The sequence below is a fragment of the Euprymna scolopes genome, chromosome 46 (assembly GCF_053919585.1).
Source record: "Euprymna scolopes isolate OS-2025 chromosome 46, ASM5391958v1, whole genome shotgun sequence".
NCBI classification, from domain to species: Eukaryota; Metazoa; Mollusca; class Cephalopoda; order Sepiida; family Sepiolidae; genus Euprymna; species Euprymna scolopes.
Genome location: NC_136527.1, coordinates 14,429,321 through 14,452,718, shown reverse-complemented (window position 1 = coordinate 14,452,718; position 23,398 = coordinate 14,429,321). Strand labels below are relative to the sequence as shown.

Below are 23,398 nucleotides of genomic sequence, written 5' to 3'. Positions count from 1 at the left end.
ACTTTACAATAAATGCCTTAACGAATCTTGTTTTCCCGACTGCTGGAAAACCGCCTCTGTGGTACCAGTCTTCAAGAATTCTGGTGAAAGAACTGACCCACTAAATTATCGCCCCATTAGCCTCCTCCCGCTTTTCGCCAAAATATTTGAGTCCTTAGTTAATCAAGCCCTAGTCCAGCACCTAACAGCTGCTAAACTCCTGACTGACAAACAATATGGATTCAGGCAAGCCCGTTCAACAGCAGATATCTTAACTGTAGTTTCTGAATGTATATACCGTTCATTGGATAAAACAGGGGAGGGTAGAGCGGTGGCGCTCGATATATCTAAGGCTTTTGACAGGGTATGGCACGATGGTCTTCTAAGGAAAATTAGATCATATGGAATCACTGGAAGAATTCATAATGTAATTAAATCCTTCTTAAGTAATAGAAAAATCAAAGTTGTCCTTGACGGTCGTACATCCAAACAATACGACATAAATGCGGAAGTACCTCAGGGGTCTATCCTTGGACCTCTATTATTCCTGATATTCATAAACGACCTCCCTGATAATATTGTTTCCGAGATGGGTATATTTGCCGATGACACCACTCTCTATAACAGATATGAGGGGAAAACAAATGAACACATATCCAAGGAAATGGCAGAAACACTAGAGGATGACCTCCAATCCGTAGTGGAATGGGGACAAAAATGGTTGGTCACATTCAATGCTGCTAAGACTAAGCTTGTTTCCTTCAATAACTACAAGAAACCTTCTCTACCACCAATAGCAATGGCCAAGAACACATTACCTGAAAGTACTTCTTTTAAACTCCTCGGCCTAACATTTACAGGGAATATGAACTGGAATAGATACATTGAGAGCATTGCCAAGGCTGCTGCAAGGAAGGTTGGCTCCCTCTACTGTGCTAGAAAACTACTTACGCCTGAAAGTATCCTATACCTCTATAAGGCAACCATTCGCCCATGTATGGAGTACTGTTGTCACATCTGGGCTGGTGCATCTGCCTCTTGTCTCTCGCTCCTGGACAGGGTTCAAAAAAGTCGCCAACCTGATAGGTCCTGAACTGTCATCTAGGCTTCAACCTCTGTCCCATCGACGAGATGTTGCATCCCTCTGCCTGTTCTACAAATACTTTAATGGTGAATGCTCTGACGAACTGCAAACACTTGTACCTCCCCGACGTAACTACCCCCGACAAACCCGACAAGCTACTAAGTCTCATCCCTTTACAGTAGAGATCCCTAGGTGCAAGAAAGCCTTTTACTCCAATAGTTTCTTCCCCAGAACTGCGGGTCTTTGGAACTCCCTTCCGGGATTCTGCTTTCCCAACTGCAACGATATGCAGAAGTTCAAGTGTAATGTCAACAAACATCTTTCTACTCTTCTCCCTTCATAATGACCCCGCTAATTAAGTCCCTGATAGTAGCCCCCTGCTTCAAAGTGGCACTGTGCCTTGTTGGGGTGAAAATTGAATAAAAAAAAAAAAATGTATGTATGTATTTACGTATGTATGTATGAATGTACGTATTTATGTATGTATGTACGTACGTATGTATGTATGTATGTACATATGTATGTATTAATGAACCCTTTTTTATGTATGTATGTGTGTATGTATGTATGTATGTATGTACAACATTTTGAACCAAGACAGAGACTTAGCTGTCGTACAAAGCTAAGACTCTGTAACATCATATTTGTATAGATACTCCCTCAGACATTTGGGCTCATGGATTTTAAATGTCTGAGGGAGTGGCACTCGTCTGATAAGACGTTGCAATCATCATGTATGTGTGTATGTTCATTATCCCTTTGGACGGTCTTGTTTTTAATCCTTCAGTGAGACTAGCCACCCTCCTCACCAAACAAGTCTGGTGGGGGAATCAGTTTAGTCGCCGGTGACCCGACCATGAGGCAGGTAGTACTGGGTTACATGGTACCAGTAGCATATGACATGACCTGATGAAAAAAAAAAACGGGCCTGTATAATGGATATAGGGATAAGGGTTCCAGGAGTAAAGAAGCTTATCAAAATATGGGGCCTCCCCTAGACGAGATCCATCCGTGGTTTAGTGGGGGATGCCTTTTTCTCTTCCCTGCAGCCTCTTTCCCACAGAAGAGACGCTGCGAGCCTGTCTTTGCTCTATCGCTATTTCCATGGCAGGTGCTTGTCTGAGCGCCAATCTCTGGTTCCCCCTCGCCAATCTTTCACGAGAAACACCCGCCGGGCTGAAACTACTGTCAATAATTTTCCCCACTCTTTATCTGTGCCTAAATCCAAACATAGATTCCATGAGCAAAGCTTCTTTCTTAGAACTGCACGCCAGTGGAACTCTCTGCCGCTTGCCTGTTTCCCACCTGACTACAACTTGGACGTCTTCAAGTTCAACATAAGCAAACTCCTGACAAACCGCCCCCTTCAGTAAGACACTCTATCAAAACCCCCAATACTAATGATTACTACAATACTATCTCATTGATTACTGTACACGCAATAACCCTTATCCCTTAGTGGCCTTCGGGCCTTGATAAGTTGTGACCCCCATGTAAAAAAAAAAAAAATATAGTAACAGCAATGAAAGTTTATTGGTTCTGGTATTGTCCATTTGCAAAACAGTGGCCTATTTTGCCTCTATACGCATGGAGCCTTTAGTTCAATTCCTATTGTTGGAGTGTTAGTTCTTTATTCCTCGAAAGGATCCATGAATGTTCATGATAAACTTGGCGCCTATAATTAGGCATAATGTTAGCCCTTTGGGACTCAAGATGAATTGAGATAAGATCCAATATTTGGTAAATAAACATGCAGAACTGTTCTGGAATGTCATCCTCAATTAGGATAAATTCAGCAGCATAAGTTGTCTCTGCTTGTAGAGATGTGGTCCTTTGTTCACCAACTGTTTGATGTTCATGAAGAAATTGTCTTAGCTCCCTCCAGTGGGAGCCGCTGGGTTTTTGAGTCTATCCCGATGCCGAGTTTTGTGTAGACTAAAAATGAAAGCATGATACAAAAGCGCGCCAAGTCAATCACCTGACACATTCAAATTTAAACGAATGACAGCCGACCACGATAACTGCGTGGGCAGTCAAACAAACAAGATGGCTGCCGTATACGGAATTTCTCACAGATAAAAAGCTTTAAATGACATTAAATGCCAATATTACGCGATATGAAGTTTCAACAAAGATTTTTTATAACAGGTTTCCAATATTAAAAAAATATAAGACTGTTGAGATAATAAAATTGCAAATCCAAAATTAGCCTAAAAAATTTGTTTGGATTTTATTATTTAAATTGATAGAGGTTGATCCTTATATTTTGCGCCTTTTTTCAAAAAAGTACGGAGGCTTGTAAGCAACATTATCTTTAGATACATAAGTTCCAATGGAAGACTTTAAAATTAATTTTATTTTATTAATTTTCGTCTTTTTTTTTTTTTTTTTAAATGGAGTTCACCACTAATCAAGGCCCAATGGCCACTCGGGGATAAGGGTTATTGTGTGTACAGTAATCAGTGGGATAGTGTAGCAATAGTATTGGAGAATTGATAAGGTGTCATTACTTAGGGGGCGGTTCATCAGGAATTTGTTTGTGTTGGTCTTGAAGACCTCCAGGTTGAAGTCGGGAGGGAAACAGGCAAGCCGAACAGAGTTCCACAGGCGTGCAGTTCTAAGAAAGAAGCTTTGTTCATGGAATCTACGTTTTGATTTAGGCACAGATAAAGAGTGGGGAAAATTATTGACTGTGGTTTCAGCTAGTCGGGTGTTTTTTGAAAAAGACCGGAGAGGGGAGGGCCAGAGAATGGAGCTCAGACGAGCACTTGCCATGGAAATAACGATAGAACAAAGACAGGTTTGCTACATCTCTTCTGTGGGAAAGAGGTTGCAGGGTAGAGAAAAGGGCATCCCCCACCAAGCCAGGAAGTCTATTTTGTACTCTGTCAAGGCAGGATAGGCTGTTTTTAGCAGCTCCTGCCCAGATGTGGCAGTAGTACTCCATCTTTGGACGTATTTGGCTCTTGTGTAGTTGTGTATCTGTGTAGTTCGTTATTAAAAATCTATTTGTTTTTTATCCATAGAAAAAGACCCCCCCCCCAAAAAAAACGCTACTTCCATTAACCATTATAACACGAATGCCCATTCATAGAAATTGACACAAACACACGAAATGATGACGTTGCTGTTAATGTGTACAATGCTGACGTTTTACACACCGCCGAAGAGATACCTATATAGCACTATTTTCGACATGACAATTAAGTAATATTGTTTTTGCTTAAAAAAAAAATCGATCCGTCGCCTCTCTCTCAACAAGCCATAAATAAAATAATAAGAAAATGTGAAAGTCTCGTAGAGACGAGAAACCAGCAGACAAAGAGAGACAATACAAGAGAAATTAAGAGAGATTTAAAGAGATCTCCTACTGTCAAAGTCCGCGAACGGATATTGTATTAAATACCTCCTCCTTTCTCTACTTTGTTGACTCCTACTCTTACCTCCGAAATTTCTCCGTTTACTTCTTACTATAGTTATACTCTTCCTTCTGCCCATTATATTTTGTTATCCCTCCTTGTGTATTCCTTTTACACACTCCTCCTACCCTCTGTAAAACGTTTACTAATACTGCAACTCGTCTTCTCCTCTCTCCCTTCTGTCTTTCTCTCTCGCTATATAAAAAGCGGCCATTTGCAATTTTAGGAACTGAACTCTACTGTTTTTTTTAGTTAAATAAAACAAAATAAATATCAGTCGCCGTTAAAATTTATAAAAAGAAAATGAATTATGTGAGTATCGTTTAAATTATTTTCTGTTTTTATTTTTTGGGGGGATTTAAACAGTTGGATTATCCAGGGATTTGGATTTCTTTTTACGAAAGGAAAAATTAAAAAAAAAAAAAGGACGACTTTTTTGTTTTGCGATAAAAAAAAAACGGAAATTTTAAAGTGAAAAAAAAAAAATGGACAGAAAAAAAATATAAAACTATTTTTGTTTATCTTTAAAGATTTAATTTTATTATTTGATGATTAAATGTGTCTATTAATGGCGAAATAAAGTAAATAACAAAGCCGAACAAAAAAAAAATTATTTATTAAAAAAAAAAAATTATTTATTAAAAAAAAAAAATGGCTTTTTGTAAATAATAAACAAATTATAAAAACTTAATTAATAAAATAATTTTTAAAATTTAAAACTATTAGTCAGTTTTATATTTTGTCTATTTTTTCCCCCACCTTAAAGTTTATTTCTAATACTTAAATATTGTTTTATAATCTAATAAAGTACGATGTTTGGTTCTTTCGTAGAGCAGGGGTGCACCCGGGTGCACTGAATAAATTCTTAAAATTTTAAGAATTATCTGAAACTTTTAAAATTTACTCTAAAATTAAATTTATTGTACAAAAAAAAAAAAGGGCGATAGATCAAACAAAGGAAGATAAATCGTGAAACAAAGATTTTTTTTTTTACTAATAAATTGTAGTACTTGTGCATTTTTGTTACCGTGTTATTTAGAAAACCATTTTTAACATGGGGAGGGTGTTTTGTAACTATTCTGGGTGCTAGTGCACTTACTGATCCGTGCTATTTTTTAAGTCATATTTTCAAGTTTAAAGTTTTTTTTTTTTTATTCAATTGTAAGGTTAAAGTATAGAATAGGTACAAAACACCTTCCCCTCCCCATGTTAAGAATGGCTTTTTAAATAATCACCGTATTATTTCAGTTCGGATCCATAAGTGCACTGCAGTACTGCACTAGTACCCCATTCTGTACTTCCGCCTAACAATTTAATAATAATAATAAAAGATATCGTGAAACTTGAATTTAACCTGAAAAAAAACTATTTAAAAAAAAAAAAAAAAAAAAAAAAAAATAGCTCGGTACCAAAAAATGCATGAGTACCTTAAATTGTTAGGTGAAAGTACAGATTGGTATCAAAACACCCTTCCCTCCCCATGTTAAGAACGGCTTTCTAAATAACGTTATTTCAGCACGGTACAATAAGTGCCGATCTGCAGTTTATTGGCCTTGATTTTTAGTAATTTAGTATTATTTAGGATTTTCAAATTCAATAATTCCCCCCCCCCCTTTTTCTTTTTTTTTTTTTTTTTTACTAAGGAGTCACCACTTATCAAGGCCCGGAGGCCATTCGAGGATAAGGTTTGATGTACTAAATGGGACAATATCGTAGTAATCGTTAGGAAAGTTGGTAAATTGGATTACTTAAGAAGGTTCAACAAGAACTTGTTTACATTGGACTTGAAGACGACCATATTGTACTCGTTTGGAAAGCAGGGAAACTGAACAGTTTCACAGGCGTGCACTCCGCGTGCAGTGCAGTTCTAAGTAAGAAACTTTGTTCATGGAATCTACGTTTAGGTTTAGGCACAGATAAACTTTATCTGTTTCATTAAAAAAACAAAAAACAAAAAAAGAAACAATGTGTTCTTATAAAATAAGGTTTTAAACTTCGGACTTTACAGGTAAATTTCTAAAAAAGGGATTTTTTTTTTTTGTTTTAAATTTGAATATATTATTTATTGACCTTTTCTCTTCAATTTGTGATATATAAAACTCCACGACATAAATTAATTTACTTTTTAAGAGAAAGTTGAAAATGGGTGACACTTGGGGGGGGGGGCGTGAATTTTAAAAAAAACGTTTGTCTAAAATATTATATTCGGTTTATTGGAAAGAACATAAAATTTCACATTGACCCTGAAAATATCGTAAAAATAGAATCAATAGAAAAATTTTGATAGATTTTTAAAATTTAAAAATTGAAAAATATTGAGTTCGGAAAATTCATTACTGTTTTTAAAAAAAATATTTTTATTACTTTTAAAACAACTTTAATAGTTTATGTTGGAAGTATAAAGAAAATAAATAACCCATTTTTAACAGAGAAATTACGAGATTTTTATATTTTATTCGCAGTTTCGTGTTAGGGGTGTCAAAAATTCCTACAAAAATTCTGATACTGCTACAGATAAAGTGTGGGTGAAATTATTGATAGTGGTTTCAGCTGGACGAGTTTTTTTTTCATGAAAGTCAGGAGGGGGGGGCACCAGGCACCACAGATTGGAGGTCAGACGAGACGCACGAGCTCCTACCATGAAAATAACGAGGCGTTTCTACACTAGGGTTTGTATTACTGTACACATAGATTCGAAAAAGTTGTCAAAAAAACAAATATATAACAAACAAATGTTATCAAAGGCAAGATAAGTTACTTCTCTACCTAACTGGATAATTTTTTAGTGTTTTTATTTAATGTAACATGTTTATTCAGCTCGAAAAATATACAATGTTTACCGATGTATTGGAAAATTGCAAATGGCGGGGCAGGGGCACTCTGGTAAACACGGTAAGTTTGGGAAAATAAGTTAAAACTAAAAAACTAACAAAAATATTGTTAGAAACTCGCTCAATATGTTCCATGACATAGGTGGACATATATTCGGTAGGTTTTTAACAGTATTTTGTGTATTTTTTTAGTTTTAACTCATTTTCCCAAGCTTACCGTGTTTACCAGAGAGTGCCCCCCCCCCCTCGCCATTTGCAATTTTCCAATACATCGGTAAACATTGTATGTTTTTCTAGTTGACAAACATGTTAAATTAAATAAAAACACTAAAAAAATTATCCAGTTAGGTAGAAAAGTAACTTATCTTGCCTTTGATAACATTTATTTGTTATATATTTGTTTTTTGACAACTTTTTTGAATCTGTGTGTACAGTAATACAAACCCCTACACTATTAGGACGAAATTTTGTAGTTGATAAATGGGAGTTTTCAGATAAAAAATGGTTTCAACTGATGAAAAATTGCGGCCATCTTGTTTAAATTGAAACAGAAAATTACCTCCCTATTCGAACTCCCCTGTATTTTAACGATAAAGCAGAGAGACAAACTCGCAACCTCTTTTCTGTGGGAAAGAGGTTACAGGGAAGATAAAAGTGCCCCCCCCCCACCCCCGACTAGGCTACAAAGTCTATTTTGAACTCTGTCAAGACAGGACAAGCAGCTTCAGCCTAGATGTGGCAACAGTACTCCATCTTTGGACATACCTGGCTTTTATATAGATAAAGAATTGCATCAGCAGTGAGATATCTGCTGGAGTGGTAGAAGGATCTCACCATTTTTCCAGCGACCTTGGCAACAAATTTGATGTACGTGTTCCATTTCAGATCGGGAATAAAGGTCAATCCCAGAAGCTTGTCAAAACTTTTTTTTTTAATTTTTTTAAAAACTTATTTTATTACATTTTCACCCCAAACAAGGCAAATTGCCACTTTGGTGTAGGGAGCTACTATCAGGGGCAACAACTACCGGAGTACTATGTAGGGATTTGGGCAGCAAGATGTCGGTTCACGTTACACTTGAACTTCTGCACGTCAGTACTCTTGGGGAAGCAGGGACCTGGAATGGAATTCCAAAGTCTAGCGGTTCTGGGGAAGAAACTATTGGAGTAGAAAGATCTTTTACATCTAGAGATCTCTACAGTGTGGGGGTGGGATTTAGCTGCCTGTCGGGTTTGTCGAGGGTGCTCACGTCGTGGGGGCACAGGTGATTGCAGTTTGTCAGAGCATTCACCACTAAAATACTTGTAGAACAGGCAGAAGGATGCAACATTTCGTTGGGCGTACCTGGCTCTTATATAGATAAAGAATTGCATCAGCAGTGAGATATCTGCTGGAGTGGTAGAAGGATCTCACCATTTTTCCAGCGACCTTGGCAACAGATTTGATGTACGTGTTCCATTTCAGATCGGGAATAAAGGTCAATCCCAGAAGCTTGTCAAAACATTTTTTTTTAGTTTAAAAAAATTTTTTTTTTTATTACATTTTCACCCCAAACAAGGCAAATTGCCACTTTGGTGTAGGGAGCTACTATTAGGGGCAACAACTACCGGGGTACTATGTAGGGATTTGGGCAGCAAGATGTCGGTTCACGTTACACTTGAACTTCTGCACGTCATTACAGTTGGGGAAGCAGGGACCTGGAATGGAATTCCAAAGTCTATCGGTTCTGGGGAAGACTACAGTGTGGGGGTAGGATTTAGCAGCCTGTCGGGTTTGTCGAGGGTGCTCACGTCGTGGGGGCACAAGTGCTTGCAGTTCGTCCCCAAGACGAGAGCCATTCATTTCAATTGATGGAAGATGGGGGATCAGTGTTTATATTTACATGGTAGTCACCACTTATCAAGACCCGGAAGCCACTCGGGGATAAGGGTTATTGCGTGTACAATAATCAATGAGATCGTATCATAGTAATCGTTAGTTTTGGAGATTTGATAAAGTGTCTTACTTAAGGGGGCGGTTCATCAGGAATTTGTTTATTTTGGACTTGAAGACATCAGAGTTGTAGTCAGGTGGGAAACAGGCAAATGGAAGAGAGTTCCACAGGCTGCACTTCCAAGAAAGAAACTTTGTTTATGGAATCTGTTTTGATTTAGGCAATTATAAAGAGTGGGGAAGATTATTGACAGTGGTTTCAGCAATTGTGCTCTAAAGAGAAATATTCATTTCAAATGCACCCCAGTCATATTAAAGAACCTACTGTCGATTTTATATGTTGAGTTTTTCGACTTGTATGGTAATAGAACTTCTCAAATGCATTTGTGATGTTAGTCTATGTACGGTGTTAACTTTGGTCAAAATCGCTTGCTCCTTTTTTTTTCATAGGATTATTTTGATTACCGATACTTATCGAAGACATTCCGATACAAAACCTATCTAAGAACCCTGCCAATCACATAAAGTACCTTAGTGTGAGATTTCATAATTGTTTCAGTCATTTTAGATGCATTATTAAATTGTTAGGTGAAAGTACAGGATAGTTAACAACCCCTCCTCATGTTAAGGATTGGTTTCTAAATACTGTTATTTCGCAGCGCGCGGCGCACAAATGGAGGCGCCCCTCTTATCTATATTTTTGGTCCCCCCGATTTATCGGAGAAGGGCCTATGTTTTCAGTGACGTCCAGACGATGGCCAGATATCCGTTCATTAGTTTTTCCTGAAATTTTGCCACGAATTGTATTTCTTTAAAATAGATGTGCAAAGTAAAAAAAAAAAAAAATTTTTTTTTTTTATTTTTTGCGAAAATTACCGTTGTGTCCCCAGAGGCTCAAAAGACGTCAAAAATGACACGTTTTGCCTCCATAACTTTTGATCTATCCATTAGATTTTCCTGAAACTTGGCCAAAATGTGGAGCCCATTGTTCTTAATATAAATCCAAGTGCTGAAAACGCCCCTTTTTGTGGCTCTTTTTTTCCTCAACAAAAACTTGATATGTCTGACTATTTAGTCGTTTTTCGCGGTGGTCAACTCAAATATACATGTGTTAAGGCCTGAAACTGCACCATTATCCATGTACATTGGGATTCAGCATCCCCAGGGGCTCAAAAAAAATGGCAAAAATTGACACTTTTTGCTCCATAGCATTTGATCCCTCCATTAGATTTTCCTGAAACTTGGACAAAATGTTGAGGCCATTATTCTTAATATAAATTCAGTATTGGCGAAATTCTGGTTTGCATCCCTCTGGCACTTTTAGGGCTAAAAAAACATGCCTTTTTGGAGCTTTTCTTTTTTCATATTGCTCAAAAACTTGATATGTACGTCTATATAGTAGTTTTTCATGGTGCTGAATTTGAATATACATGTCTTAAGGTGTGAAACTGCACCATTTGTCCATTTTCACTGGGATTCAGCATTTTCAGGAGCTCAAAAGGGGTCACAAATGCCCCCAAATTGCAAAAAATGACACTTTTTTTACCCCATAACTTTTACCTCATCCATTAGATTTTTCTGAAACTTGGCGGAAATGTGAAGGCACTTCTCACTAGGGTTGGATCAAATACTGACTTTTAACAATTGAAATACAAATACTTTCGTTTAGGTTACCAGAAATACAAATACTTTTATTCCTCAATCTCAAAATAAAAATAAAAATACAATAACTGATTTAAACAAAAACAAATATAAGTACTTTTTTTTTTTCAAAGTAATAAAGAAATCTGAAAATATGCAAAAAGAAAAAGAAAAGAAATATTTCCTTCCAAATTTGACATCTACATTACATTCTATATCATGTCCGCATTGCATTTTATTATCATTAGAGCTCTGGAAGTTTCCTTCTCCCTCTCTCTCTCTCTCAAATACAAAATACAAATACAAATACTTTTATTCCTAAGTCTAAAAATACAAATACAAATACTTTTATTCCTAAGTCTAAAAATACAAATAAAAATACAATAACTGATTTAAACAAAAACAAATATAAGTATTTTTTTTTTTCAAAGTAATAAAGAAATCTGAAAATATGCAAAAAGAAAAGAAATATTTCCTTCCAAATTTGACATCTACATTACATTCTATATCATGTCCGCATTGCATTTTATTATCATTAGAGCTCCGAAAGTTTCCCTCTCTCTCTCTCAAATATAAATACAAATACAAAATACTATTTTCCTGGATGCCATAATACAAATACAAATTACTTTTTCTTGTGATGTTAAAATGCAAATACATTAAAATTGTATTGAAATACAAATACAATTGTATTTGATCCAACCCTACTTCTCACATTCATCATTTCTTTACTATTTTTTGTGGCGTCATCTCACATGTAGCACCAGAGGGGGACCACGCATACGCGGCTTGCTTTTATTATCATTTTTTTTTTTTTTTTTTTTTCCAGCGGATTATCAAATGGCCCACTAATCTACCAGATTATAAAATTTTTTTTAAAATTTAACATTTTTTAAGGAGTGCTCCATTTCTAATAGGATGTTCTAGTTAATCGATCCCCTATTTTAGAAACATCTCTTTTTTTTTTTTTTTTTTTTTTTGCTTGCTATATTTCGTGAATTTAGCCTCTTCTTTAAGCTGTTTGGATTTAAAAAATAAGCTAAAAAAGCTAAATTTGTGAAATTTGGCCAAAAAAGTTGACGCTTCCAAAATGGGGATGGGGATCGATTTACTGGAACGTATTAGAAATGAGCACCGCCAATCCCCCCTTAAAAATGTTAAATATTGAATTTTTGTTTCGTACTCTTTGATAATCTGGTAAATTAGTGACCGTTCGATAATCTGCTGAAAAAAAACTGCAAAAATGACGAAAATAAAAAAAAAATACAGAAAGGTGTACCGCTTCCATATGTTCGCCCAGCAAGCACGCTTCGTAAACTGCGGAAGTACACAAGTTTATATTTAATATGATAAAAGAAAATTCACAAAAAAAAAATATATAAACTGGTTTAATTTGCCCTTACACCGCTTAGCAAATCAGATAACACTTTGGAGCTAATCGATTCAATATAACAATTTCGAGTTCATTTGGGCGGACCTGTATGTGATTATCCACTCCCTAAAAATGCATGTTTTTTCTTATCTATTTTTTTCCGACGATTATCATTGAGAATTATATTAGCAGAAATAAATTTTGAAAAAAAAAAAAAAAAAAAAGATTAATAAATTTTACGAAGGGGGTTCATGTTCTCGTTATAATGTTCTACTTCATTGCTACCTGACTTACTGTCCATTTCTTTACCGACGTGTCACATGATTAGTTACGTGACCGGTGAGATTTCCTTAAATTCCCTTAGACCATAGTGATAATTGTGGCCTGGTAGACCAATACAAAACCTACCTTAAAAAACTTATTAAAATAAAATATGTATGAATAAGGACAGACAAGCTATAATTGTACTTTATCTGAAAATACATCTTTTAAACTCCTCAGCCTAACGTTCACAGTAAACATGAGTTGGAACAATTACATTGAGAGCATTATCAGGACTGCTGCGAAGAAGGTAGGCTCTCTCTACCATGCTAGAAAGCTACTAACGCCCGAAAGTATCCTGTACCTCTATAAGGCCACCATTTGCCCATGTATGGAGTATTGTTGTCATATTTGGGCTGGTGCATCTGCTACTAGTTTCTCACTCCTTGACAGGGTTTAAAAGAGAGTCGCCAACCTAATAGGTCCTGAACTGTCATCTAAGTTTAAGCCTCTGTCCCATCGACGAAATGTAGCATCCCTCTGCCTGTTCTACAAGTACTTTAACAGAGAATGCTCTGACAAACTGCAAGCACTTGTACCCCCTTGACGTAAATACCCCCAACAAACCCGATAGGCAGCTAAATCCCACCCCTTCACAGTAGAGATCCCTAGATGCAAGAGAGCCTTCTACTCCAGTAGTTTCTTCCTCAGAACTGCTAGACTTTGGAATTCCCTGCCGGGTTCCTGCTTCCCCAACTGTACTGACATGCAGAAGTTCAAGTGTAACGTGAACCGACATCTTGTTGCCAGACTCCCCACATAGTACCCCAGTAGCTTATGTCCCTGATAGTAGCCCTCTACATGAAAGTGGCAATGTTCCTTGTTTGGGGTGAAAATGTAATTTAAAAAAAAAAAAAAAAAAAAAAAAAGCAATAAACGCTATAAAAATAATATATACTGTCTTTTTTTCCACAGTAAAATAAACAGAAAACAATGGCTGATGAGAGCTTAATACTTTTTTTACCATTAACTGGTCCCCCTTAAATTAGGCTTGAAACCGACGGTACCAACGTTTTTCTGACCTGTACAGTTTTAATAAATATTAAGCTCTTTCGTTTCTGAATTTTTTAGATGAGGATTGGTTATTTGCATTATTTTGATACTTCGGACTACTGTTCTCATGTTGAGTGTGATTTTTACAACGTTTCGGTCGATGTAACCTCAGACCTTCTTCAGGTGTATCTTGTCGAACTCGGGAATGTTTCCTGAGTACGACAGAAACATTCCTGAGTTCGACAAGATACACCCGGAGAAGGTCGGTGGTTACATTGACGGAAACGTGAAAATCACACTCAAGATGAGAACAGTAGTCCGATGAATAATAATACGAATATTAAGTTCTTGTATTAAAAATGTTTTTCTTTATAATTGAGCACTTTCTGGAATTCTTTCCCACAAACAGTGAACAAATAAATACAATATATATATATATATATATATATATATATAAATCATTTCGATTTAAAATTCAGTTAGTATTATGCATTGAAAATTGAGAAAAGTAGTTTTCACTCCGTTTTTATCTAATAAAGAAACAACCTCAGCAAAAAAACCTCAGTGACATGCAATATAGTTTCCGTTTTGCTAGATTTACAGATGTGCTCAGTTATATCTCATAGGATTAGCAAATCTCTCGATGGAGGCTTCCTTTCTAGGGCAATTGCACTTGACATCTCAAAGGCCTTTGATACGCTATGGCATAAAGATCTACTCCACAGTATAACTGGAAATGTATTTTCAATTATTAAATCATTTTTCTCTGATAGGTTCATAAAAGTAGTGTTTGATGGACAGAAATCAGAAGCTCACAGTATTAATGCTTAAGTCACCCAGGGGTCCATCCTGGGTCCAACTCTCTTCCCGATCTACATCAGTGATCTCTCAAATCCCATCTTAAGATCATTTGTAGACAGCAAAGAGGAGAGAAAATGCATATGGGAGTTCTGGAGAATTTAGATGAAGCATCATCCAGAAAGGGAGACAAGGGGACACTAGTAGCATCTTTTCATTAGCAAATTATAATATATATATATATATATATATATATATATATATGATGATGATTGCAACGTCTTGTCAGACGAGTGCCACTCCCTCAGACATTTAAAATCCATGAGCCCCAAATGGCTGAGGGAGTATCTATACAAATATGATGTTACAGAGTCTTAGCTTTGTACGACAGCTAAGTCTCTCTCTCTCTCGGTTCAAAATGTTAAGATCCAGCAACAAGCAAGAGCAAGATAGCCAGCAACAAATTAAACTGCAGACCAGCTTAATGCGGGTAATGGTCTTCCGCTTTATGGTTTTGTTAAATCAGATTTGCTTCTCCTAGAAAGGTTGCCTTCACCATGGCTTACGGGAGCCCTCTCCACCCCAATACACACATACACACACACACAAATATACACGGTGCTAGTTGGCCGTTGACCCAAAAAAAGAGTTCATTCGCCCTTTGGAAGGTCTTGTTTTTAATCCTTCAGGGAGACTAGCCGCCCTCCTCACCAAACAAGTCTGGTGGGGGAACCAGTTTAGTCGCCGGTGACCCGACCATGAGGCAGGTAGTACTGGGTTACATGGTACCAGTAGCACATGACATGACCTGAAATAAATATATATAAGCGAGATAAGACACGGTTGTATCAACTTCGCTTTTCGTATAATTTTCTCCATATAATTAGCCACAACCACTCAAAAAAACTAATTTCAGTAATTGTACTGAAAAGCAAAATAGCGTCCATTCGCAGCTGAACATTTTGCTAACTGCATTTCATTTCCCCTAATGATATGAGCCATTGTTGAAAATCCATGGATTAAGGAAATTAAAATAACTCCTTCTATATATTCCTTTTGTCCAACAATAAATTCTTAAATCGAATATATGTCTCTATATTGTTTTAGAAGAATTTAAAATTTAACTACAAAACTTATATATTGCTCTATTCTTAAATATTGAGCTTTTCCTTTTGGGCTAGGATCTCCTTTAAAGTATTACTTCAAGTAATATCTATCAGGATTTTTCATCTGAATTATATCAGTGTCTTATCTCGCTTATATATATATATATATATATATATTATATGGAAAAAATTATACGAAAAGAGAAGTTGATACAACCTGGGTAGTCCATTATCGGAAAGAGTCCAATGTCATTCGGGGTTATAAATCCAGGTGGGCAGAAAATAGGCCCATGGAAGAAAGTGATATTCCCATATAGCGAAAGCGTACTGCTCCGATATATTCCTTTTGTCAAGCAATAAATTCTTAAATCGAATATGTCTGTGTTGTTTTTTCAGAATTTAACCACAAAACTTTTATATATATATATATATATATATATATATATATATATATATATATATATATAAAATATAAATACGCTCTTACATTTCGGATTTTCCTTTTAATTGAGCACTCTGCTGGATTTCTTTTTCCAAAAAACTAATCCTATATATATATATATATATACACACACACACACACACACACACAAACACAACTGATCCAAAATTTAAGACCACTTAAAAATCTTTAAAAAAAAGAAAAAAAAAGGAAAAAAGCCTAATTTAATAAAAATGCAAATTTTTAAATAAAATTTTTGGAGTGTACCTTTTTATTTCCATCACCTTTTAGATTGTAACATTAGTAACCTTAAGTCAGAAGAGTTTAAAATCTATCCTTAAAAAAAAGTTTTCTTTTTAAAGATTAATTAGTCTTAAATTTTTGATCAGCAGTATATATCTTATCCTACTTTGACAGAGATCAAAATAGACTTCGTAATCTAGTAGGGGATGCACTTTTCTCTTCGCTGCAACCTCTTTCCCACAAAAAAGACGTTGCAAGCCTGTCTTTTTCGTTATTTTCATGGCAAGTGCTCCTCTGAGCTCCATTTTATGATCTATCCCTCTATCTTGACTTTCACAAAACCACTATCAATAATTTCCCCCACTCTATGCCTAAACTTAAACGTAGATTCCATGAACAAAGTTTCTTTCTTAAAACTGCATGCCTGTGGAACTTTGTTCCGTTTTTCTGCTTTCCAACTAACTACAATATGGTCGTCTTTTAGTCCAACATGAACAAATTCTTGAGCCGTCCTCTTAAGTAATCCAATTTACCAAACTTCCACTAGTAAAGATTACTACATTTTCCCATTGACCACTGTACACTCATTGACCCTTATCCTCGAGTGGCCTCCAGGCATTGATAAGTGGTGACTCCTTTGTTTAAAGAAGAAAAAAAAAAAAGGAAAATCATTTTTCATTGTTTCGGAATATTCACACAGTGTTGACACTTTTCAAGCACGATTTTCTCAATTTTAGATGCATAATACTAATTTGATTTTTAGTAGAAACTAGCGGGGTGCCTGGGTGTTTGTAGGTGTGTGTGTGGAGGGGGTAAATCAAAACAAAAATGATAAGCGAAGTAATAACCCTGTTTAAATATTTAAAAAAAAAAAAAAAAAAAAAGTTTGGGGAGGGAGGTAGGCTCAAACCCGAAGCCTTTAGGTTAATTGTCTGATTACATAGCATGATGCCACGAAGGCAGGTGGTTTTCTAGGGCAAATATCACGTCATAGCGGTAGCAGAAAAAAAAACGAATTCACAGCGCGAATTTTGTAAGATAAAAGTTGGTGAGATAAACAATATTTACGACGTTTCGTAAATCGTAGATTTTTATTTTTTTTTTAATTTTTTTTTTTTTACAAAGGCATCACCACATTATCAAGGCCCAGAGGCCACTCAAGGATAAGGGTTAAAGAGTGTACAGTAGAAGTTGGTCAATATAGTAATCATTAGTAATGAAAATTTGGTAAATTTAATAACTTATATGGAACAGCTCATCAAGAACTTATTTACTTTAGACTTGAACACAACCATATTGTAGTCAGCCGGAAAGCAGGAAAACGGAAGACAATTCCACAGGCGTGCAGTTCTAAGAAAGAAGCTTTGTTCATGGAATCTACGTTTAGGTTTAGGCACAGATAAAGAGTGGGGGAAATTATTGATAGTGTTTACAGCTAGACGAGTGTTTCTTGTGAAAGTTTGGCGAGGGGGGTCCATAGATTGAAGCTCAGTTGAACACTTTCCATGAAAATAACGATACATCAGAGACAAACTCGCAACATCTCTTCTGTGAGATAGAGGTTGCAAGGAGGAGAAAAGGACATCTCCTACGAGGCTACGAAGTCTATTTTGAACTCTATCAAGGCAGGACAAGTCCTTTCTAGCAGCTCCTGCCCAGATGTGGCAACAGTATTCCATCCTTGGACGTACCTGGCTCTTATATAGATAGAGAATAGCATCAGCAGTGAGATATCTACTGGATCGATAGAAAGATCCCACCATTTTTCCAGCGGCCTTGGCAACAGATTTGATATACGTGTTCCATTTAAGATCAGGAGTAATGTATATTATAATCTAAGGTGTATATAAAAAGTTCTAGGGCATAGAAACATATATTTTATGCAATTTATAGACTAAGACTTTAAGTTTGAACATAAAAAATATTTTTATATAATCTCTATTTCTACTATTATATAAAGGAAACTTTGTGTAGATTGATTGAGATTGTCGGACTGACTTCCTCATCTTGGTTGTTATTGTCACAACGTTTCGGCCGTTTTGCCCTCCGGCCTTCGTCAGGTGAACCATTTGTTAGGAGTCTCGAACCCAACCCTTTATTATTATTACAGGGGTACCATGTTCGGACTCCAGCTAGCTAACCCAACCCTTTATTATTATTACGGGGGTACCATGTTCGGACTCCAGCTAGCTAATTGGTTTCGAGACTCCTAACAAACGGTTCACCTGACGAAGGCCGGAGGGCAAAACGGCCGAAACGTTGTGACAATAACAACCAAGATGAGGAAGTCAGTCCGACAATCTCAATCAATGAAAATACCTCATCTCAAAAATACAAAAAAAAAGACAATTAAACTTTGTGTAGTTCCTTATGGACTCCTAAACAGCTGGGCCGGTTTTTTTTTGGTTTTTTTTCCACACAAATATACTAGGTTTTGTATCGGAATGTTTTCGATACGTATCGATAATCATTATTAATTATCTGATGAAAGAAGGAACAAGCAATTTTGACTGAAGTAAACACCTTATACAGCCTAACATCACAAGTGGATTTGAGAAGTTTTATTACCGCACAAGCATAATGGCCAGGCATATAAAATCAATAGTAAATTCTTTGATATCTTGAAGGGGGGGGCGTGTTTGAAATGAATCTAACCGATGCAAAAAGTCTTTCGTGGACATACACAAACACACACACCCATTTTGTCTTTATATATTAGACTAGCCTGGGTGCCCAGCGTTGCCCGGGTGTTTGAAGTGTGTGTTGAGCAGGCTCAAACCCGTACCGCAAAGGAGGAAAAGAAAGTGATGTCTTCACCATCGCCAAAACCAGAAGTGGCGAAGGTTTAAATTAAGGCTAGTCGATCGAAAAGAGGGGATGACTTTCGATCATATCAGTGAAAAAAAAGCGACTCTCTCCTTGTAGAAAAGTGCACAGTTAAGAGTGAAGGAATTAATGATTTTAGCCAATTTTTCAATATTTCTCGTCCAAAGGGTTGAGCTTCAAAACGATACTGATCTTGTGAAAATCGGTCACATCTGTTGAAAGCTTAAGGCAGATATACATACATACATACATTTAAACAGACATCAGTACTGCATACTTTGTAGAATTCCATTTAAAATTTGTTAAATCTGTACTGAATACTTTATAGAATTCCATTTAAAATTTGTTAAATCTGTACTGAATACTTTATAGAATTCCATTTAAAATTCATAAAATCTGTATTGAATATTTTGTTGAATTCCACTTACATTTCATAAAATCTGTACTGCATACTTTGTACAATTCAGCCTCTAGCTAATTTTTTAAAATGTAACTGCCACGCAGATTGAATTCTAATTTTAGTAAACTCTTATCATATAAGAAATTCCTTTTGGTCAATGAACCTATTTTTAAACTTTTTCTTTTAAATTTCTTTTTTATTCCTGAGCAGATAAAATTACTTTAGGAATTCTTGAATCAAATCTTTTTAGTGCTCTTTGACCTACGTTTTTTTTGTTTTTTTTTTTGGGCCACCTGACCCATCAAAGAAATGTGGTTTGTTTAATGCGAATAAATTGTTTATTTCAAAGGTACTGAATCTTTATTCCTTCTTCATCTTTGGTCATGTTTCATATTAAGTTACAAATCGTGTGTGTGTGTATATATATATATATATAGATATATATATATATAACTACTTAATTTACTCACATAAAATTAATATATGAAAGTATAGATTTATGCGTAAACTTTAAGTATTTATTTCAAAAGTGCTCAATACGTAGGTAGAGCTAGTTAGTAATTTATAAAATATATATGGCGATTAAGCTACACTGAATATTCGGCATTTCATCCACTCTAGGACTCCTCAGGTTTATGAGCTCATAAGCCTGAGGAGTCCTAGAGTGGATGAAACGTCGAATATTCAGTGTAGCTTAATCGCCATATATATTTTATAAATTACTAATAAATATATATATATATATATATATATATATATATATATATATATATATATAATCAGCAGATGTACCCTGCGTTTCTTGGTATTAAACGTAATGTTTTAATTTTTCAAGGTTAAGGTAATATTTGGAGCGGCTCTTCATAAACTCCCCCACCTAGGGATGGTGCACACCAAGTTTGGGTGCGCCACCATCCCTAGGTGGCCGAGTTTATGAAGAGCTGCACCAAATATGACCTTAACCTTTGACCTTGATAATGGTGTGCACCATCCTTAGGTCAAAGACTATTATCATGTCAGGTTTAGTCATGATTGGTGTATGCTGTAAGAGAGTTGTACATACGGATGAACGCTACTATATATATATATATATATATATATATATATATATAATTATAGTGATTCAATGAATTTCAAAAAACCTTTTTCGAAGTGAAATGTTTGAGTTTCATATCAAAGACTTATTATTCCTAAGCAAGACAAATAATTCTTTAGAAATTTCTAAATTATTCTTTGTCTTGCTTAGAATAATAAAAATCTTTGATATGAAACTCAAACATTTCACTTCAAAAAAGTTTTTTTTTAAATTCATTGAATCACTATAATTTAATTGCTCTCTTGTATACCGAGCAATTCTTATTTAGATGGGATAATGCTTATAGAATATTACTGCCAGTAATATTTTGTAAATCTTATCACAGGTTTCCATACCAACTGATTGTTAAATAACTTTTTTCTGAAGTGTGTGTGTGTGTATATATATATAATAAGTGAAGTTTTCTGTCTCCATATTTGAAACCTGATATATGGGGTATTTGGACTTGTGGAATAAAATCGATTTGATTTTTAGCTAGAAAAATAGCTCCTACCGAATCAAAATTGAAACTTGGCAGGTGTAGTTTGACATGCTTCTCTATGCAATGTGCAAATATACATTTAACTGTATTAAGTTTTGATATGCTTATTTTGTCAGTTCGGATGGTAACGAATAAAGCTAGAGGGCTAAATGTTTTAGTTTCGATTCTGATGGTACCCAAGTCATATTTTTATTTTTTTTTTAACTTTTGAAATCATCACTGTATATTAGGTACAATATAATAATAGAGTATTTGCTCTGTAATAATAAATACAAAACCTGTATAAATTATCATTTAAATCTGCTTTATGACCGGGCAATGCCAGGCAGCCTGCTAATGAAATATAAATTCAACTGATCCAGTGACTTCTTAATTGTTACAAAGTCGAGACTTTTTGGTCAGACACCTTTTTTTTTTTCTTTTTTTTTTTTTTTTTTTTTACATGGAGTTCGCCACTTATCAAGGCCCAATGGCCACTCGGGGATAAGGGTTATTGTGTGTACAGTAATTAATGGGATAATGTAGCAATAGTATTGGAGAATTGATAAGGTGCCATTACTTGGGGGCGGGCGGTTCATCAGGAATTTGTTTGTGTTGGATTTGAAGACATCCAGGTTGAAGTCGGGAGGGAAACAGGCAAGCTGAACAGAGTTCCACAGGCGTGCAGTTCTAAGAAAGAAGCTTTGTTCATGGATCTACGTTTTTATTTAGGCATAGATAAAGAGTGGGGAAAATTATTGACTGTGGTTTCAGCTAGTCTGGTGTTTTTTTGAAAAAGATTGGCGAGGGGGGACCAGAGAACGGAGCTCAGACGAGCACTTGCCATGGAAATAACGATAAAACAAAGAAGGCTCGCTACGTCTCTTCTGTGGGAAAGAGGTTGCAGGGTAGAGAAAAGGGCATCCCCCACCAAGCCACAAAGTCTATTTTGTACTCTGTCAAGGCAGGATAGGCTGTTTTTAGCAGCTCCCGCCCAGATGTGGCAGCAGTACTCCATCTTTCCTATTTCTATTGATTTTTATAATGATTAAAAAAATTCTCAGTTGGTTGAGACTGACGCAGACAAGGTCACTTTCATAATACAGTGGAACGATAAATTTGTCACGCTAAAGAAAACAACTTTATAGCTTTATTTTAAAACGTTTATTGTAAAAATCAATTCAGGTAAATTGATTACGAGCTGACATTTAATTACCACCTCAATACACGTCCAGAACTGGGAGGATGCCATTTCAACAAGCACCGGCAGGAATTCGACGAATACTTGGTGGATGGCGGCGATCGGGCTAGCTTTCGTGTTGTGGGAGGTCATGTTGGTGATGTTCTTGACGTATAACCAAATGAAATAATCCAGTGGGTTCTGGTGGGGAGGGGGGCAGTGAAGGAAGGTTACAAAGTCGTAGCACTCCTTCTGAAGCCAAGCCTTGGTCTCTTTGAATTTGTGGGCTGGCATCGAGTCCTGCTGCCACACCGAGGGTCTGCTAGCAGCCACATGATTGCAACAGGAAATCACATCTACGTACACTTTGGTGTTGACTTTCAAGCTGATTTTGAAGATGTGAGGTGGCATGATGTGGCCCTCACTTGAAACCATACCAAAGGCCATAATCGTGGGTCGTCAAGCATTGAACTGTCCATATTTGCTGGAGGGTACTGGCAATAGTTCTTTTGTCATAAGTTGGATCAGTAGAGAGCATGAGTTTTTTTTTTCTTTTTCTTATTTCTTTTCTTTTCTGTTTTTCTTTTTCTTTTCTTTTTTCTTTTCTCTTTTCCTTTTCTTTTTCCTTTTTTTCTTTTCTTTTTCCTTTTTTTTCTTTTCTTTTTTTCTTTTCTTTTTTTCTTTTCTTTTTTTCTTTTCTTTTTTTCTTTTCTTTTTTTCTTTTCTTTTTTCCTTTTCTTTTTTTTCCTTTTCTTTTTTTTTCCTTTTCTTTTTTTTCCTTTTCTTTTTTTTTCCTTTTCTTTTTTCCTTTTTTCCTTTTCTTTTTTTCCTTTTCTTTTTTTCCTTTTCTTTTTTTCCTTTTCTTTTTTTCCTTTTCTTTTTTTCTTTTTTTTCCTTTTCTTTTTTTTTCCTTTTCTTTTTTTTTCCTTTTCTTTTTTTCCTTTTCTTTTTTTCCTTTTCTTTTTTTCCTTTTCTTTTTTTCCTTTTCTTTTTTTCCTTTTCTTTTTTTCCTTTTCTTTTTTTCCTTTTCTTTTTTTCCTTTTCTTTTTTTCCTTTTTTTTCCTTTTCTTTTTTTCCTTTTCTTTTTTTCCTTTTTTTTCCTTTTCTTTTTTTCCTTTTTTTCCTTTCCTTTTTTTCCTTTTCTTTTTTTCCTTTTCTTTTTTTCCTTTTCTTTTTTTCCTTTTCTTTTTTTCCTTTTCTTTTTTTCCTTTTCTTTTTTTCCTTTTCTTTTTTTCCTTTTCTTTTTTTCCTTTTCTTTTTTTCCTTTTCTTTTTT

General features: G+C 35.5%; 1 protein-coding gene across 1 annotated transcript in view; it reads left to right on the top strand.

Annotated features, from left to right (window-relative positions):
* The first annotated feature begins 4,559 nt into the window (after positions 1–4,559).
* The window catches only part of LOC145271102 (serine/arginine-rich splicing factor 1A-like), a 37,635-nt gene continuing 18,796 nt past the window's right edge, over positions 4,560–23,398 (top strand). The window contains exon 1 of the mRNA XM_080126647.1: positions 4,560–4,794. Within this exon, the coding sequence (XP_079982773.1) occupies positions 4,786–4,794 (9 nt within the window). The 5' untranslated portion in view covers positions 4,560–4,785. The remainder of the gene's footprint in view (positions 4,795–23,398) is intronic.